A 20,029-nucleotide genomic window follows, 5' to 3' on the forward strand; every position below is an offset into this window, starting at 1 on the left:
ATGTGCACTGTATAATTGAAAGTGTCCAAACAAAAACTGAAAAAGAATACTAAGGTAGTTTGGCATGAATCATTTGTCCTGCGGGCTCAGTTTCCAACACCCTCACTTCTCCCCCAATTGATTGTCAGAACTTCGTTGTTTATATCAGCAACAAAACGTTTTCAGGTTTCTAACCAGACTTTTAGCATCAAAGGTCAAAATTATAGGTGTCTGTAGATGTGACACAACCTTATGTTTACTACTAGGTAGAATTTGCCTCCTCTGATAGCTTGTTCTACAGGATCTCAAAGAAAATCCTTGAGATTGCTAGAAGAATCTTTAAAACCTGAATAGATTATATGCCAAAAATTTAAATTGATGCTCAATCGTTTGCCCAGATACCAGTTAGAATATTTTGGTGTGTGCATACATCCCATCAAGGCTGAGGATTTAGACAAGATCCTTGATTTGACTTTTTTTGAAAAAAGTATTTATAAGCTTTGTCAGAAGTACTCATTTACTGTACTGTAGCATATACTTGATACTAGATACATATGTAGTGTTTCATAAGAATATACTTCTTTTATGTTTCTGTCTGAAATAGTCTGCGTTGAGAGTATTTTCTTTCTTTGTTTTACCAGATGATCTAGATTGTGTTGCATAGATGTTAATTAACTTTTTGCAGACTTAAGTACATGAGAATTTCAGTACACAAATTCATGTTGTGACGGTTAAACCAAATAACATTTAGTTGGTCTTTAATTGCAATTGATTTGTCTGGGGGAAGTCTTTGCATCCAAATTCGTTACAGCATAGTACTGCAGTATCTACCATATGTACTCCAGCAGGTTCAAAGTCATCTCCACAACATAGGAGAATTCTTTCCGTTTGGCAGAAACATCTGCGAAGCTTAATTTTGCAGGTAGATATTATATGCAATCCAAAGGAAGCTTTCCACTGATTGCTAAAACGCTGTTCATTTTGCCTACTTTGAAACTTGTTGTTCTGTGGGATTTCCAAGAAGTGATGATCTGCAGGATGCTGGCACTATTCAAAGGCACACAGTTCTCAGTAAATGCCATATCCTAATGTGGGGAAAAATAAATCTGTAATCATACACCTCCACATCCTCTGGTCTTTGGTTCATGTGCTGATTTAGTGGAACAGAACTGTCGGAGTTAAAACCTTGGGCTCCCTATAGTTTACATGAGCTTCTGGCATGCTCTTGAGATTGTACAGCATCATGGGGATTTCTCATTTACCATTTAGCATTCTGTAAGCACAGATTTTTAGAGATAATCCATCTGAATAATAGGTACCAGTAAGTAATCTTTCTTTCTTTCCTATAAAATATATTTTGAGGTATTGGAACATGATTGTTATGCGCTCTGCCATTTTTTTTTTTTAAAAAAAAAAGGCAAACAAACCTTTCTTAATCTAAAAATTATTTTTATAGTCTTGCCAAACTAGCCAAAAGTAGAACTATTTAAACTGAGACTTTACAGAACAGCTCAGTTCTTAAAACTCACCCTGCTGAAGATGCTGAGAACAGGTAATAATAAAGGAATTTTAATAGGTAAAGGAGATTTATACCTTTTGCTGCCAGCAGCTGTACTGTCAGAAATAATTACTGATATCTCTTGCAGTGTAAGACTGTAAGTCACACTAAGAAGCCAACAAATAAAAAAGAAAAGGAGGAGAAATCTGATCAAAAAAGCAATAATGGAATCAAGGACAAACTGGAGGCAAAGCCAGATGGTCCAGGAGATAATATTAGTGAAGATGAAGCTCCAACTAATAACCAAAGGAAAAAAGGTCAGTTTGGGCACTATGTATAATGCAGTAAGTCACCATTGTTACAGTTACATTAATTCCAGTTGAAAGACTCAATGAAACATTTCATGTTTTGCATTTTCTAGGTGATAACAAGATATATTGCCTTCTGCTATGAAGCTTAAAGCAGGTTTCCTTTCTCAGGTTTTGGAGTGTTCTCTTTAGTCAAATAGGAATTCTGAGGAAAAAGCAGTTTGTGTCCTGCTGGTGTTCTTACAATTTCTGGAAATTTTTAGCATGGCTGTTTAAAACATTACTGTCTCTCATATCTTTATTTCAATAAATAGCATTATGTTAATTTATTTGCATATGTATGTGTGTCTGTTACTATATATACTAACACTTTAATTTTCATGTTTTACTATTAGCTTACACCTTGAAGTGATCACTTGAAAACTAAACCAGGTTATTCATTTCCTTTTGATCCATCCTGTTACATTAAAAATAAGAAGCAAACCTGTATCTCATCTGGTCAATTAGACTGGAGAAGGCTGGAGAAACAGCTGAGATAGTTTAAGATATTGCTGCCATCAGCTGCTTTTTTTTCTTGCTTCTCTGCTGATATTTCTTCAGATCCTAAAGACCTTTGTTGTTTATATTTGTTGATCTTTTTGTAGATGTATTTAAAAACAAATCCTGTTTTGCCTTATTTTTTTCAGTCTAAGTGGAAATTGAAAGCAAAGCTTTCCACATTCACAAGCTATTATTTTTTTTCCCCTGGTGTGGATAACACATTTTATGTATTTGCTTATATTTCTTGGCTTCGATGGTATGAAGCCCACTATCTCAATCAAGTATAGAACAGAAAATATTATAGTTAAATAAATGGTTAATGGCTATTTTAGGCCAGCCTACAACAAAATACAGCTTTGCTAATAATTTTTGATGCACATGAATGAACTTAATCTGAATATTTCGAGGTAAAACTATAGTACTACAGCTAAATTCACGGGACATTTTTTATGGTGTGTGATTGAAGTCTTTATTTGAGTGGTTAACCTGATGTGTTATTGTTTACCTTTAAGTTTCATGTGTAATTTTATGATAATGAATTTATATATTTAACACTTATGTGGCTATAAATTCTCAGTGATGGAGCTTACATCTAAAAATTCATTAAATAAAGAAGCTCACCTTCATTTCATATATTTAAAACTTAGGTAAGGTTACCTTTCAGCTTGAGAGATTCCTGTTTACTGCACTTATTATTGTTTAGTCATTCATAACCTCTTAAAATTTCTATGTTAAGCTTCTCCCAGTTTTTAAACTTTGAAATAAACTGTTACTAGTTCTACAAAAAGAATTGTATAGAAACTTCTCAGGAGCTGAAAAATAAAGTAAGTACCATAATTAAGAGTAATATATTAACTTTTCAAGGTAACAAACAGAAATGGGTCCCGCTTCACTTGGATGATGTAAGGTCAGACAGTCAAGAAAGACCAGGCTCTCGAACTAGCTCAAGATCTCTGCTGGAAACAAACAAGTTAATATCTCACAACAACAGACGGAATGAGACAAGAAGTAAGTAGTTTTCACTCTCCGAGTCTTTCTATTTGTGGCAAATCAAGTATAATACTGCGTGAGTAGGTATTAGAATGGTAGGTTTTGGTGAAACTTGATTTTACCTGTACTGGGTAAGAGCTAGTGTTAACGTTTGCCAATAAATAAATAAATTGTACTGTATTTTAACAAATTTTAAATTGGGAAGTTTTGTTTAAAAGCTGTCAGATTTGATTTTTTTTTTTTTAACATCTTCACAAGCTCATCAGAGTTGTGATGTCTCAGTCACTGCCTGTGTTTGGAAATAGCTTGTCTTTACAGCATGTGCTGGTGCTCTGAATCAGCAGTGTGTATTTTTCTCTTTACAGCCACCTACAGAGTCTTGGGCCACAGCTTTACAATGTAGAAAGCTTGGAAATAGTCTTATAAGGTGGCTGCTCTGTCCTGTTCTTATTCCTGCAGCTTGTTGCTACCAGAGCACTTGCTCATGGACCTACACTTTGAACTCTGCTTTGGCAGTTCTACTGATGTTTTTCCCTTTAAGCTGGACCAGTTCCCTCAGCTCCCTGACCTGTTTCACAGCAGGGCTGTGCAAAAGGTTGTACTAGCGCAACAGAGGGAGAAATGCACCATAGCTGGTTCTGCTTCTGGTCCTCAGGTGTTCTGAATACAGCTTGTCAGGTGGCAGAAGTCTTAGGCTGAGGGTAACTCTTTGGTTTATGCATTTGCATTTAAGTTTTAAGATTGTAATGTACATTAACAATTTAAATATTTGCTCATTATAGTAAGTGCTGGATGCTACTGAGATGGGATTGGTTTATGAGGTCATTTTAGGAACATTGATAGAAGGGTTTGATATGGATGTCTGAGGGATGGACGAGGCGGGGGAAGGATTTTTGTTAGTGTACCACTTCAGCAATTATTCCTCAGCAATCTAGTGGTCAAATGACCAGAAACTTGTAGCGTGTACTCTACCTCAAGGCTCTAGTGATTCAAGACCAGTTTCAGTATGAGAGAACATAAACCATCTGCTTTTCAGGAACACTGGCTGTTTAAATAAAAAACTTGTTTCAGGCTTAAATACAATACTAGCTCATTATGATGTTATATGTAGGACTTTTGCATGTGTCTAAGCCACATGTACTCTTAGAGTGCAAAAATGAAACTGATTTGGGGAACAGTTCAAATGATGCCCATGTATTTGGCGTCTCTAAGGCTGCAAGTGCAAAGGCTAAAGTCCAAACTCCCAGTGAGATGCACACATACAGATTATGATATTCATAAATTCAGAGTCTTATTTGACAGAATATGGCGTGCAGCAACCTGAATGTATGAGTGTACATATTTTGTTGTAGGGTTCATTAAAATAGTTTCTAGTGAAACAAGATTTCTAGTATGAACAGAGAATGTCTTTCTTCAATCTTGTGTTAAATCTAGCAGCTCTCAATTTGCTCAGGTAGGGGCTGCATCCCCAGGCACTCCACTGACAAAGAGGCCCCTGGGATCTGGAAGACAATCCAATTACAACTTGGAGAAACTTTAAACAAGGGTGACTGACTGAAGATGGAAGTCTCAAATGTTAGGAAAAGAGAGGGAGAGTGTGTGTGAGAGAGGGCTTTGTTTTCTCTCATGGGTAGAGTGAGAATTATACCTGTTTTGAAGTCTTGTGATGAGTGGAGCTGAGGTCCCTGGGGTCTGTTTTAGGTCTTTTGTCATGTGCAGGCCACATACTTATGTGGAAATCTTCCAGAGATTGTCACAGAATCATCTTAAATTTGTGTGTGTTGCCAAGAACTGGTTCTTAACTTAAAAGCTCAGTTTAGGGCGTGACCAGTGGAGAATAAATGATTGCTGTTAAATGGGCGGGTCAGGGAGGGGGAACAAAAGGGACTCTCCAGAGAGCCATTGCTGTGGAAATCATACCCGGAGCAGGATCAAGAGCTGACAGCTCTTCCCAGCTCTCTCTAGGTGCTGGGAGTTGTTCAGTAGAGGAGACTGTATTACCTTGCCTAGAAGGAGAACTGCGTGATCGCTCTTTCCTGTCCCATGCCCATTGTAGGTACTGCAATCCCTGAGCTGGCGCCAGAGTGTCCAGTTGCTTCAGAAGCGTTAGAGACTGACTGCTAGTCAAGCCAGTTTACTCTTCTTTATTGCTAAGAGCTTCTGCCTGACTCGCCCTTAGGCATGGCTGGTGGGGCCTCACCCTTTCACCCCTGCAACTTCAGATCTGCCCTTCTGCTCTAGCCAGCATGGCTGAGTCAGTGGATTGCCTGGGCCCAAGCTGAGAGCTCCGTGTTACAAAGGCCTTTTTGTCACTGATCAGATATTCTGCAGTGCCATTTCCTTCAGACTTTCTGAGCATCCAGAAAGCAGAGACACATGTTTTTCACTGCAATGTTTTCTTGTTAATACCTAGGAATAAATCAGACACTGCTTAATTATCCTGTGATATTTAACTACGATTGCAAGTATTGTGCTTTTTTCTCTTAAAGATTGGCGTCGCGATAGAGAAAAGAGAGATGATCATGACGAAGTGTGCAGCGTGAGAAGTGAGGGTGGCAGTGTTCGAGGATTCTCCAGAGGCAGAGGAAGAGGACGAGGCAGAGGAAGAGGACGAGGCAGGGGAAACCCCAGAAGTATGCAGAGAAGTATATACTTTAAAACTGTTTTTATAATGTTATTGTTTGCACATGAAGTAAGAGTTGTCTCGAAAAACATATCCTGTAACGTAATATAACTAAGTAACTTGAGTCTTTTTAAAATCAGATACTGAAAACCAACAGTAAAATAGCAGTGTGTATCTTGCCTTAAAGTATTTGTGTGCTCGAATTAATATTTTTCATCATCTTTCTTTTATGTTCTCCTTTATTTTGAAGTGAACTTTGAATATTCAGTTGGTTATCAGGAACTGTATGGTGAAGGAACTGACCCAGTGTTTCAACCTGAGCTTAGTGCTAGTATGATGTATTACTATGGGGACGGAACAGGAGTGCAGATGTATTCTGTGGATGAAGCACTTCTCAAAGAATATATAAAACATCAAATGTAAGTAGATTGTTTAATGGACAATTTTAGAGAACTCTCTACTTTTAGAGAACTAGTTAAGTTAAAATAACTAATTTCAAGCAGTGTTGAATCCCTAATATCTATATAAAGAAGGATATTAATGCATTTCAATTTAACTTTTTGATTTGACCATCACCAGTGTCAGTTTGAATTTATTGACAGTGGGGTGGAAAAACTCGAGCGATGGGGAGGAATTATAAGGAAGCTGTTCTGCATCGTGTGCTGTAGTCTGGCTCTAACTCGTATACCCGCTTTATTTATGGTACATAGCCCTCTTTTCATGTTGTCATGTAATTGAGATATGGATGTCTCTGAGCTTGTGCTTTTGAGTACCGTTGGTGTTTGCCTATAAAGCTTTTCTTGGGTGATGTAGCTAGAGGTCTCCCCTGTTTGCTCTCAATTTCACTTTGAGAAGTCTTGTTAGTTTTATATGTTCAGAGTGTTTCACCTGAAACATTTAATTGAAAGAGAGTGGTTTTGCAATGGTACTTGATTTTTCGATAATCTGAAATGTTTACTTTCTCGTGTGCACCATTAGGCAAGGAGAAACCATCTGGAAGACTGATTATCACCAGGAGGCATGTCAAAAAGGGCCTGGAAACCACTAGTTCATTTTAAAGAGACAGTTTCCACCACTGGCAGATATTTCATCTTCTGTACTTGCAATGGCATTTCTCTGCGCTGCCTTCGTGGTGGTTTTTGATTGCCCTCGTATTCCATAAAGCAACTTGCTTATTGTATTCTTGCTTCTTTTGTTACAGTTGACGCAAAAAGGAAGAAAAAAGCCTCTTTAAGGGCAGAAAGTATCTGGCATGGGGCTATCAACTTCAAAACTTCTATTGCAGTCTTTTTTGTTGCTCTTGCTGCCAGGCCCCTATGACACCTGACAGTGGACATGTACCCCCATGTCAGGATAATCGGCCTGCACTGTCCTCAGACAAGTGAGGGAGGAGCACAGACACTCCACTGTTGGCCAGATTTCTGGGCATGCAGTGTAGAATCCAGACCTTCTAAGGTAGGACATGATGATGTCCCCCTTTGCTGAGAAAAATGTCAGTTACGGCATTGGTCACATCTGACTCCTGGTTATATTTGTATTTTATTTTAGCACCAAGAGGTTGGCAGTTGTCTATAGAAGACTTGGCATGGCTGGCTAAGCAGAGCCTTTGGTTGCTTGTCTCGTATAAACTCCTAAGGCAGTTTGATTGTGGAGTTTGCTTTCCGTGAGAAAAAGGGAGATTCTTGAGCAGGTTTAGAGCATAACTTCACTATTTTTATACTCCTTAAAAAAACCAAAAAAGTGGTTTTGTTATCACTTCTTTTATCACATTAAAAGATTATGGGAAAGAGACTTTATTCATCAGTTACCTGTTATTAACTTCTAAATGGGGATGGTTTTGTCTGCCTTTCATAATTTAGTTATAAAATATTAAAGTGACTATGCCAAAGAAGGAAGTTTATACAGAATAAAGCTACACAGAAATGTTAGGTCTCAGAGTTCCTTATGGAGTCCCAGATAAATCGGCATATATTAGAGAAGTGAGATTGGTTTGAATTTTAAAACAGTTTACCTGCTTAATAGGGAAAAATCTTAGAGACTGTGTGCAACTGAGTCCATGTGCAGTTACAGTAAGAAATATATTGCTATCAAGCAGTTCATTCTTGTCCCACAAACCAGCTTGATGTACAGGAGAGAGTAGTATTTGTATTACGTACAAAAATATCTTTAATGTTTTTAATTACAGGCTGAAGTTGTCAGTCTTAAAAGTTTCAGTGCTTAACAACTCCTCAGTCTGAAACATACAGTAGATCTTTATTCAAGTCCTCTTCTTTAAAAAATAAAGAAACAAACTGAAGTTCAGACATACATCCAAGTCTGCATCAATTCAAGAATAACTGAAGGGACTCCGAGGAAAATGAAAAAGAAAAGCTGGAGGGTGTGTGTGTGTGTTTAGTTTTGCCCTTCTACTTGGAGCAAGCTTGTGCATTGTCTTCATTTATCATTAATGGTCTTTCACATTCCTTTTTCTAGAGTGATGGACATCAAGTGAGGCAGTTCAGTCATTGTCCCTTTCTGCTTGTGGAATTTTTAACTATGTGAATCCTTACAAGATTTTACCTTTACTGTATGACTGTAAAGGTAACCTTAGTAGAATGTTGGTACATGGCTTTTGTGCTTGCTTATCTTCAAGATGGGGAGGGGAAAAGAAGCATAGCGGTTCACTAAACAGAATACTCTTGAAGGAAACCTTCTCTTTGTGTGCAGGTGCTTTGCTGATCAGTTTACGTAGCTCTGAGCAAGAGCTTAATTCTCCGAAAGCCTTATTCTCTTCTCTTTTCACTCTGATGTAATGGCAGTGTTTTCATTTGTCCTATGTCTTATTGTCTAACTTTGAGACTTTGTATTCATTCTGTCTTGGAGCTGAGTGTTTCATATAGAGAGCTTTTGCTTCCAATTTCTTTACCAAAAATTATAGAAAGAAATTATATCAATGGTGGCATCACAGTCCTCTCCTTTTGATAACTTTGGCCTTGAGCCCAACTTCAGTGGAGACACTTAGCATTTGATATTTTGTTGAAATTAGAATTAACTATTTATGTTTGCATGTGGGGTTCTTTTTCCTCAGCGTTTTAATGCTCTCTTGTTTTATTTTGCACTGCCTCTGGTTTTGTGTTGTAGAATTTTGAATTGTTCTCCATTAAATATTTCCCTACCTACATTGTCATGAACCTAATGAGGGAGTAGTAATATGGACGTAATATGCAAAATCATGGTATGATGTGTAAACTCTGTGAAAGGCCTAGATTTTAGTCACCATGATAATCTTCTTTCCATTCTTTTTCATAGGATTTCTTCTCCTTCCCTTGCATTGTATGACAGATCATGATTTGAATTCCTTTTTCTCTGCACTAAGTGTAGAACATCTCGACACCCTGATCTTTTCATAGAGCAACTTCATTGTTTAAGAAGATTAGTGTTTCTGCTGTGTCTTTGTCCTTTGTCTCTCTTGTTCTGTGGTATTGTCAGATTCCTGCAATGGTCCTTGTCCTTCTTTATCCACTAAAAATCATCTCTTCTTTTAGACTTTACCTTTCTCCATGAATTGTTGTGCCTTTTGGTACAGTTTCATGACAAATACAGAATTACTATTTTTGTTTTCTCATCTTCCCACAAGCATGCTTGAAGTAGTGATTCAGAGCACATAGACGTGCCTCAACACTCAGATAGGATATTTAAACCTTGTAATGTACTGGAACTGGGAAAAAACTAACAGTTGAGGATGAAGGTGTGCTGATACTGCTGTGTGGGAAATAACTTATGCCCTGACTGTAAGCAGTAGGTGTCCTTCATCTATATGGAGGCTAAGAGAATGTTGTTTCCTTCCGTTCATGTAAGTAATAAGGGAGAGGATGGGTGAATGAAAAAATTGAGCATAGTTTTTCCTTATGCAGTTCATACATGCAAATGTTGTAGAGTCTTTGATTTATACTCGTATGTACTGGACTGTAAGTCTCTTAACGTGTTGAGCATGTATGCTGTTCTGTAAGTCATACTTGTAATGATACACCTGTTGAAAGAAGGATTTTGTTGATGACAAAGTATGCTCTGATTTAATGGAAGACTTTAACAGCAAATCTCTAAGTTGCTTTTTTAGGATTTTCTTTAACCTATAATAGACTCATCTTCACATGTTTCTTTCTGCAGTGAGTATTATTTCAGCACAGAAAATTTGGAAAGAGACTTCTTTCTGAGGAGAAAGATGGACCAACAAGGATTTCTGCCTGTTTCATTGATTGCTAGCTTCCGTCGGATGCAGGCTCTGACTACAAATGCTGCACTCATTTTGGAGGTAAGAGAATTCTGAAGTATGTATGTACAAAGTTGCTTCATTAATCTTGTAGAGCCATTTAAAGTCAGTGCTATGAAGTTAAGAAAAAATTCTGTTTGCTATGACAAGGATTTTATAAATTATTTTATAAACATTTTTTGCTATTAAATTGCAAAGTTTTGTGGGTTGGTTGGTTTGTTTTGTTACTGGTTTGTTTGTTTGTGGTTTTTGGGGCGGTGGTGCTGGATATGTGAAGTTTTAAACGCTATAATATGCTTTGCACACAGGCCCTAAAGGACAGTACAGAAGTTGAAACTGTGGATCAGAGGATAAGAAAAAGGGTCGATCCAGAAAAGTGGCCAATTCCAGGTCCCCCTCCGTGCAGCCTGCCACCAACTGACTTTTCTCAGCTCATCAATTGTCCAGAATTCATCCCAGGCCAAATTTTTGACTCACATACTGGTAAAGGATTTATTTTATAGAAACATAAGTTTAGGACTCTCTAGGTTAGGCTATTTGCTTCTTGCTACTGATTTCATAATAGAAGTTGTACATTTGGTAACCACTTATTCAGCTCATACGCCTGTCAGCATTGCAGTTGCCAAGTCACATGGCTGATGTGAAGTCCATTAAAAATGTGTCTTATGCGTTATGGCTGCAAACATTCTCCAGAATATAGTATAAAGGACTACGGTAGTAGTAGTAGAAGTAGTAATAGTAATCTTAAGTTAGTCATAAAATCTGCTTCATTTTGGTAACAGCTGAAAGTTAACTTGTTATTTGGTGCACCCTGCTTTTGGATGGGGATCTCATTGACATTATTAATAGGAGATGGCTTTGTTTGCTGACAGCCCTTGGCAAGGAAATCTTTTTACTAAAATGTTGGCTGGAGGTAAAAGGGAAATCTGAAGACTGAGTCAGGCACTCATCCATAGAGCTAGAGAATGGTGAAAACAGGTCCCTAATGTGCTGTTCTTCTTTACTGAATAACACATAATTTTTCCTCAAACTGTTAGCTACTTTCTTTTGTAAATAAGTTGCTGTCAAGGTTTGATTGCAGGGTGACAATAAACAGTGGCAGATATATTGTTAACCTACTCTCTCCTCCGTTTCCCCTTTAGCCCCCCCCTCCCCTCCTCCCACTCAGGACAGGCGGTTGGGAGGGAAAGAAGGACTGAGAGAAGAGATTTGGAACAATTAAAAAATGTTTCACTAATGCTACGAATAAAATAGAGAAAATATTACAAAATACACAAAACCAATCGTGAAAGTGGCAGCAACTGCTCCGGCAGATGTAGGGCCGGCACCTGAAGTCCTGGACTGGACTCTGCAGCCAACTGGAGCTGGATTCAGTCTGTCACTAGGCCTCAGTTCGCAGGGACAACTTGCAAGGTCCTCTCCTAATGTCGGCCATAGGAAAAAGGGATGAGATCCTCATGATCACCCACTTTTATATGAATGGGATGGAATACTTAGTTGGTCAGTTTTTGGTCACCTGTTTCAGTTCACTGCTCTCGTGGGACATGCATCCATACTTGTCAACGACCGTGCGTTCCATTTCTATGTCTACCAAAACATGTATCTACCTTTCAGAAAAGTGCAGTTAGTAAGAAGACTTTAGCTGACAGGAAAATTCACTGAAAGATAAACTTGTTTTTAACAAAACCAGGACAGCTGCTAAAATTGATATTTTCTGAAGATGTTGAGTGAACCGTGAAAAGCTATCTCCTAAAAATGAAAAGGAGTTCTGCTGATAAGTGTTATATTTAATCATAGAGCTAGAAAAATAGTACTGTGGTTAGAAGAAAGGCTACTGAAACCATTAAAAACCAAACAGAACAAGCCCTGATGGGAACTGAACTACTGTTTTCCAATGCTAGAGTCTGCACCAAGTTCTCCAAAGGAAAACACTGAAACGAGTAATTTTCAGACAATGTCTAAAGGATTGTCTACAAGTTTGCCAGACTTGGACTCTGAGCCTTGGATAGAAGTGAAGAAGAGGCATCATGCACCCACGGTCAAACTAAAGGTAAAATCAAAACCCTTTAACTTATGGTTAAATAAACAAATGCAAAACCTGCCAACTTTCAGATTATACTATAAAACAAGATTTTTCGTGTCTTAACATATGTAATACTTGATAGTGCAATACTGTTAGTGTGCGTACTTCTCACTCTGCCATACCCGGAATAACTAAATGTGTTTAAAATCCTGATCCAAACCTCACCAACATGAAAAGGAAATACTGCGTGCGTGGGTTTTTTGGTTTGTTTTTTGTTTTTTCTTTCGCCACTGAAGGGACAGTTGTTGCTGTTGATTATTGAAAAATGTATTGTAATGCACATTGAGGATTGTTCTAAAAGCTTATGGCAGAATTATTTAGAACAGTAATTTATGTAATAAACATCTGAAAGTGGCTGTATTGTTTCTAATTCCCATACATTCATTTATTGCAAACATTCTATCGTGTTCTATTTGTCTCCCATTTTGGATACTCACTATCCAATTCAAATATAAAATACATTACCTTTTCTAACTTAGGAAAGTGTTCCTATACCTGATCAAACATCAGATCACCAACAGCCACCCCCACCTCCAGAGGAACAAGAACAGGAAGAACTTGATTTTATGTTTGATGAAGAGATGGAACAAATTCAAGGTCGGAAGAATAAATTTACTGATTGGTCAGACAGCGATTCGGAATATGAAATTGATGATCAGGACATAAACAAGATTTTGATTGTAACACAGACACCACCGTATATGAGAAAACACCTTGGTGGAGGCCATACTGGCAACCATGTATGCCATGCAAAAATTACATCAGAACTTGCTAAAGTTATTAATGATGGCTTGTACTATTATGAACAGGATTTGTGGACGGAGCAGAGTGAAAATGACACTATCATGAAGGTAACTCTCTTCATTTTTGACCTGAAAACCACCATACCTGTCTAGACAGTTCCAAAATTAATTTCAGCCATCTGCTATGTAATTACAAAATGCTACGCTTTCAAAAATGAAAAGTGTCAGTAGTTGAATTTACAGCTTCATTGAATTATCTTTATTTTGATAATATTGTAAACAGTTGAAAGCAAAACCAGCAAGTTTTTCTTGTTACAGATTTGACCAGAAACATTGAATATTTTTTAGAACTAGTTTTAACATTTTGGAGATGGTTCAACTTTTTCCAGTGTTTTCTTGTTCTGTGAATAATTTGTTTCATAACATTTGCAAACCCCTTCCATAGGGGCAGGGGGCACATGTCTGAGATGAGATGAAAAGAGACAGGAAGGTAAAGCAGTCATTTTGAAGTGGTTTTTTTACTAAGGTTCTGTTTCCTTTGTAACTTGTTAGAATAATTGCTCTGTGAGCAACTGAAACTTTGGATTGCACACCTTATTTTTGATGGAAACTCTTTTAGTTTCTAACCTGTGCGTAGGCCCAGGTCTTGGAGGTTTTCAAAACTTTGCAAGATTGTCAGCTTTGTGATTTCTTTTTTTATTTTAATCTATTTGTTTTGGTATACTAAGCAACTGTAAAATTACATTTGAGCTGAACTCCAGCACTTCATAGGCAGAGGTCACCATGGCACAGTGCAGTGCTGTCGCTCACTGCTCTTGGATTATTAAGAACCCCCCTTATTTTGTGCGAGTGAAGCACAGCCAGTGGTGTATCTGTAGGCAATCCTATGGTACCACGAGCAGATGTTATGTGTACAGAAATATAGAATTACCTAAACACTAAGCAGTGAGGGGAGCAGCTGTATCTGTGCATCAGGGCAAAGCTGGGATGGGCGGGGGGAAAGCAGCGTAAAGGAGAAATGGAGCAGGTGGGTATGAAAAAGAGCTGGCAAAGGTAGAAATGAGTGTTGAGAATAAGAGCCAGAAATGAAGGTAGAATTCAGAATACGGAGTTTTTATTAGAAAGGAAATGGACCAAGAAAGCCAGCAAACTGGAGGAGGAGAGTGAGAAGTAGCGCACAGCAAGAGAAATTTTAATTGTTGTTATGTACTTGGCAATGATTTAAACAAGATTTTTTGTGCACACACATGTGCCACCTCATCTTCAGTTGAGTAGGGGCATGAGTGATTGGAGATGCTGCTGTGCGTCTTGGAAAATCCTGTCCTTTTGCATTTTAAGCTACCAGTCCTAAAAAACAAAAAAAGGCTGAACACTTTATTTACAAATACTGGCTTTTCTTTAGATGTAGCCTGAGAAAGGGAGCAGGACCTCTCCCCTGAATTGCTGGGACCTTCCTTGGCACACTTACTGCAGAAGGATGGTTTTGGGCTTGGCAAGGGACAGGATCTCAGTTATATCTTGTTCCTATTTGTCTGTGAACAATCCTATGTAGTCGGCCTTACTTGGCTCCATTCACCCATTTGTTGGCACAACCGTTTCTTGTAGCGAGAGAGCATGAGCTCTTTTTGAAGGTTACATACAGTGTTCATGGCAACGTTTTGACAGTGTGTGCTGGAGACTGCTTCCATCTTCCTTACACAAAATCTGTGCTGGCTGTGTGCAGGTAGCTGCCTGTCAATTCTGGCTTGTTTATTTTCTCTTCTATGAAATTCACCCATTGCTCAGGATGATATCTGTTGCTGTGATTTGTGTTTACAATTTGCTTTCTCTAAATTCAGCAAGAGATCGAGAACTTTAAGAAGCTAAATCTCATTAGCAAAGAAGAATGTTATCATCTTGCACCAGAACCAATTGCTGATCCAACCCAAGAAGTCCCTCCAGCACCTCCAGGCTTACAGAAAGGTAAGTAATACAAATATTGGTTTTGAGAATCCGTGTACTGGAGAACCATTTTGTAGGTGTGTTAACTCTTTCTGCCTGGGTAATATTTTAATTTTGGTTCAGTCTGTAGTCTGAGGGGCTTTTTAATTTTTTTCTAATTTTTTACATAATCAGCTGTTTATCAGTGCCATGATTTCTGTTGCATTAGAAGAAGCGACTTTTCAGGATATATATGAACATCAACAGGCAATGTTCTGTCTTCTTGTCACCATATACCAACACCAGGTCCTTGCTGGGTAACTTGGCATTTACAATGTGTAAAGTAATAGGTAGGAACATTGTGAAGCATCTAGAAACTTGGATTTTTATGGGAAATGGAGTAGAAGGAAGGGAGGTTAGAAGAATCTTCTAGTTGTATCATAACATTACTGAGCAGTCACAATGTTCAAACCTTATCTTTCAAGGTATTTCTGATATGGTATTATTATTAACATTTACTAAGACACATGCTAGTAGCATCTTCAAAGTAGTTGAAGAAAACCACCTCACCAAAAGGCAAGAAGGTGGTTACACTTTCACAAATGTTTACTTTCCATTACCTTGCTAATGTGAATAGAAAAGAACAAACAAGTAAGAAAGAAATAGATTTGAATTTTCTAGCAAATGCCTGCCTGAAATATTGATTTCATAGTTTTGAGCAGTCAGTTTGTATTGCTTGTACACCAAGTGCTTTTTGTTACTTCAACTATCCTTTTGTGAACGGTGTAGTTCCCTCAAAATTCAACAGGCCTTTAAGGTACTAGATACTAGGGGAGTTTAGGCTTGGAAATCCTAAGTTTGTCTTGAAAATGGAGGTTTTTCCTTCCTGCCTACAGATTTAGCAGGGGAGATGGCTTCTGATCTGTCAAGTATCGAAGTACCGCCAGCAGCAGCAATGGCTCAATCGTTGCCAACAGCAGTTCCAGATTCTCCCTGCGTTCACCCTGGCGTCACCCCACGAACACCTCGCACCCCAAGGCTGCAGGATCCCAACAAAACACCCAGGTTCTATCCTGTTGTTAAAGAAGCACAATCTGTTGATGTAAAGGTAAACGGAAAGACGTGATATTTTTTTTAAAACCAGAAAAAGCTTGTAAAATTCATGTCTGTGCATACAATTTAACAATCATGAAAAGGCAAAAAAATGAAACACTTGTACTTTTTTATTGTTTATCTTAAAAATATTTACCGTATTAATTCTTTTTTTTATTTCTACAAAGTGGTTTCTGAGTTTTCTTTGTAACATTTCTTAAAAGTCCTTGATGAAAAACTGTAAAGTCTAAAGATTTTCAATTTGTTACAGAAGATGAATCTTTAGATCATGAAACTTGAAAGATGAATATTTAGATTATGAGACTGGAATGTTGTGACTTTATAATGTCTTAGATAGAATATAGCATTTTTAGAACTCTGTTTTAAGAGGGAGAAAACGAGTGAAATCAAATTAGGGAAATAAATACTTCTTTTACTTTCTTAGGCCCCAAGAAAAAGAAAAACACGACACAGTACAAATCCTCCTTTAGAGTGTCACGTTGGCTGGGTGATGGATTCCAGAGACCACAGGCCCAGGACTTCCTCTGTGAGGTAAATTTTCTTTGTCATAGAAAATCTGTTGCAGTGTCATTAGTTCTCACTGCTAATGAAGAAACAGACTGTGGTCAATATAATGGAAGCAAGAAAAGAGCCATCAAGAAAGAAAAAACAACACAAGGCTGTTTGGAAGTAAGCTAACTAGACTGTTCTTGCAGTGTTCTTGGATCCATGCTTATAGTAGCACTAATATTGCTTGATGTACTGATGTTCACTTCAGTCATTTTGCTTGCCTTTAAATGATCATTTAAAAATCAAGCCTTACCAGAATGTTTCACTCTTGTTGTCCAAAATGCCCTGTTTTTTGACATGTTGGCACAGAATGTGATTTTCTTGAGGTGCATGTGGGACCCCAGGCACACGTTGTAGTGGTCATAGGTGACCGCACTATTCTAACAGCTCTTGTGTTGATGAGAATGGTTGAAAACTGATAGTGTAGAAAAGCACTGCTTGGGCAAAAATGTATTGTGGTGTTTTTGTTGTACTTTTTTTTCCTTCAGCAGTTCCAGTGCTTCGCCTTCAGAAGGAGCTCCACTAGCAGGAAGTTACGGGTGTACCCCAAATTCTCTCCCAAAGTTTCACCATCCTTCTCATGAACTGTTAAAGGAAAATGGCTTCACTCAACACGTGTACCACAAATATCGGCGAAGGTGTCTAGCGGGTAAGCTGCTAAAAGGCGCATCCTAAAATTTTAGGTAGAGGTTACCAGGTATCATCTGATACCAGCTTTCTCCACATTGTTCGTTATTCTTAATATTTTCTTGGGAAGGAAAAGAACTCTGCTTTGCATTTAACTTTAAATTCCCTGACAAAATAATACCCTCAAATTTTAACTTAAGCTACTTGAAGATCTTGTGTGTGTATTACTAATGGGAAAGCACCTGAAAATATTCTGCCGAAAAATTTAAAATAGCTTTTTTTTCCCTCCCCGCTAGAGAGGAAACGGTTGGGAATTGGCCAGTCCCAAGAAATGAACACACTTTTTCGTTTCTGGTCCTTTTTCCTGAGAGATCACTTTAACAGGAAAATGTATGAAGAATTCAGACAACTTGCTCTAGACGATGCAAAAGAACACTACAGGTATTCAGCTCCTTCTGGAGGTTAAAAACTGTTGAGGTCTTACCATTCATCTTCATGACTGTGAAGTTTATGTATATCTGAGGTGAACTTTTTTAATATTAGCTTTGACTCTTTGTAAAATTTTAAAATAGCAGTCCGCATGTTATTTTAATACCAAAAAACTGTTCGCATATCACAGTATGTTTGGGATAGGAAGGGACCTCAAAAGATCATCTAGTCCAATCCCCCTGCTGGAGCAGGAACGCCTAGGTGAGGTCTCACAGGAACATGTCCAGGCGGGTTTTGAATGTCTCCAGAGAAGGAGACTCCACAACCCCCCTGGGCAGCCTGTTCCAGTGTCTGTCACCCTCACTGAGAAGAAGTTTCTTCTCAAATTTAAGTGGAACCTCTTGTGTTCCAGCTTGATCCCATTACCCCTTGTCCTATCATTGGTTGTTACTGAGAAGAGCCTGGCTCCATCCTCGTGGCACTCACCCTTTATATATTTATAAACATTAATGAGGTCACCCCTCAGTATCCTCTTCTCCAAGCTAAAGAGACCCAGCTCCCTCAGCCTTTCCTCATAAGGGAGATGCTCCACTCCCTTGATCATCTTTGTTGCCCTACACTGGACCCTCTCCAGCAGTTCCCTGTCCTTCTGGAACTGAGGGGCCCAGAACTGGACACAATATTCCAGATGGGGTCTCACCAGGGTGGAGCAGAGGGGAAGGAGAACCTCTCTCGATCTGCAGATAAATAGCTAAACATACAGCATGTCCTGACTTGTAACTGGTCCCGAATTCTACACAATCCTGTAACTTAACTGTGACAAGTCAGCTCCGTACTTACTAAATGCTCATGAGATTCGTCTTCCCGTAGGTGAAGACATTCTTAACCTCATTCAGCTTGTTCAGACTGTTTCTTGCCTTCCAAAAATACCAGAAAAATGACCCCAAAGGATATTACCACTGCCCCCGGAGCTTTTTGATGTTATTCCCTTCCTTTCACCCTCTGCCCGCTGCCCATTTCCCTCACCAAAGAGAGAAGGTCGCGCAACGTTCTGAGTGCCAAGTGAGGCCGGACTGGCCATGGAGATGGCAAAGTGCAGATACCTTGTCTGAGACTGCAGTGACAGACCCTGAGCTGCAGGGGTGGCTTTACTAATACCTTGTCTCTGCTCTGAGCTGTCTTGATCCTCTGCGATTATCCAGGGATACACTTACCAGGAGAAACTTCCGAAGGCTCTTAAAGGGTCTAAGGTGACAGCCAGTGAATGCAGAACAGGAGGTCCCAGCTGTCTGAGGCAGCTCTGGTGACCGTGTGGCAGCCAAAGCCACAGCGTTGCTGCCTACCGAGCCAGAAACCCTGTTGCTGAGAGAACACAGTCCTGCCCTACGCAGGGTGTTTGGTTGTTGGGGTTTTTCGTGTGCTGTGTTTTTCGTTTTTGTGGTGTTTGGGGTTTTTTGGTCTTTCATACGTGTGTATAGTGTCTGTAGTTCTTAAGTTAAAACCGTGGGACAAACCTGCCTTTCCTGAGTCAGTTTGGATTATTTGTGGAGGTGTTACAGAAGAATAAGTCGATGAAAAATAGCTGTGAAAAGCAAGTTTTTTATTTTGTTTTGTTTTTAGGAGAAGGGTAAAATAGACTATGCCATTCACTTAAATGCAAGGACACACTGAAAACTTGGATCCTCTGGGGAGTGTATGTGTAAGATTTTCGCACCTCTTTGTTCTCTTACAGGTACGGATTGGAATGTTTGTTTAGATTTTACAGCTATGGCCTAGAAAAGAAGTTCAGGCAAGAAATATTCAAGGATTTCCAAGAAGAAACCAAGAGAGATTATGAAGCTGGTAATTATCATAAGCCAGTCACTGCTCACACTGGGGTAACTTCAGTTGGGAGATAATCCAGTTCCTTGGCACTGACTTGTTAAATAACCCAAGAGCAACTTTTGTTCATGTTCTTTTTATTTTACCGTTCTCTTAAGCATATAGTTACCAGTGAATAATTAAGTTTTTAATTAAGTCTGACCTTTATAAATTGGTAAAATTATCTTTTTCTGTTTTCAGGTCAGCTATATGGACTGGAAAAATTTTGGGCTTATCTAAAATATTCTCAACACAAGACTCCAACTATTGACCCCAAACTCCAAGAATACCTTAGTAAATTTAAGAGACTGGAGGACTTCAGAGTGGATGTAAGTTTCAATACCTATTTTAGATAAATATTGAGTGTACAAATATTTTTCCTTCAGGGTAAACTGAGGTCCTTTTTTGACCCAAAATATGGTTCCATTGATGCCTTTTTATTGTGTAATGAAATAAATAGCAAAAAATAGTTTGTCATCTGGAAAGACTGACGACTTCGACACTGTTGAGGAATTTGG

General features: G+C 38.6%; 1 protein-coding gene across 7 annotated transcripts in view; it reads left to right on the forward strand.

The window, feature by feature from the left end:
- The window catches only part of LARP1B (La ribonucleoprotein 1B), a 34,041-nt gene that overhangs the window by 11,316 nt on the left and 2,696 nt on the right, over positions 1-20,029 (forward strand). For 3 of the 7 annotated variants that reach the window (XM_080343507.1, XM_080343510.1, XM_080343509.1), the window contains exons 4-18: positions 1,626-1,794; positions 3,190-3,333; positions 5,805-5,960; positions 6,189-6,357; positions 10,085-10,229; positions 10,496-10,670; positions 12,089-12,237; positions 12,750-13,121; positions 14,852-14,975; positions 15,830-16,041; positions 16,471-16,577; positions 17,084-17,244; positions 17,519-17,663; positions 19,384-19,493; positions 19,713-19,840. In XM_080343507.1, coding sequence (XP_080199633.1) covers positions 1,626-1,794; positions 3,190-3,333; positions 5,805-5,960; positions 6,189-6,357; positions 10,085-10,229; positions 10,496-10,670; positions 12,089-12,237; positions 12,750-13,121; positions 14,852-14,975; positions 15,830-16,041; positions 16,471-16,577; positions 17,084-17,244; positions 17,519-17,663; positions 19,384-19,493; positions 19,713-19,840 — 2,466 coding nt within the window. Of the gene's footprint in view, positions 1-1,625; positions 1,795-3,189; positions 3,334-5,804; positions 5,961-6,188; positions 6,358-7,156; positions 7,394-10,084; positions 10,230-10,495; positions 10,671-12,088; positions 12,238-12,749; positions 13,122-14,851; positions 14,976-15,829; positions 16,042-16,470; positions 16,578-17,083; positions 17,245-17,518; positions 17,664-19,383; positions 19,494-19,712; positions 19,841-20,029 lie in introns of those variants that run through there. The other 4 variants (XM_080343506.1, XM_080343508.1, XM_080343505.1 and 1 more) reach the window with 3 other exon arrangements.

Source organism: Nesoenas mayeri (genome assembly GCF_963082525.1).
Source record: "Nesoenas mayeri genome assembly, chromosome: 4".
Lineage (NCBI taxonomy): Eukaryota > Metazoa > Chordata > Aves > Columbiformes > Columbidae > Nesoenas > Nesoenas mayeri.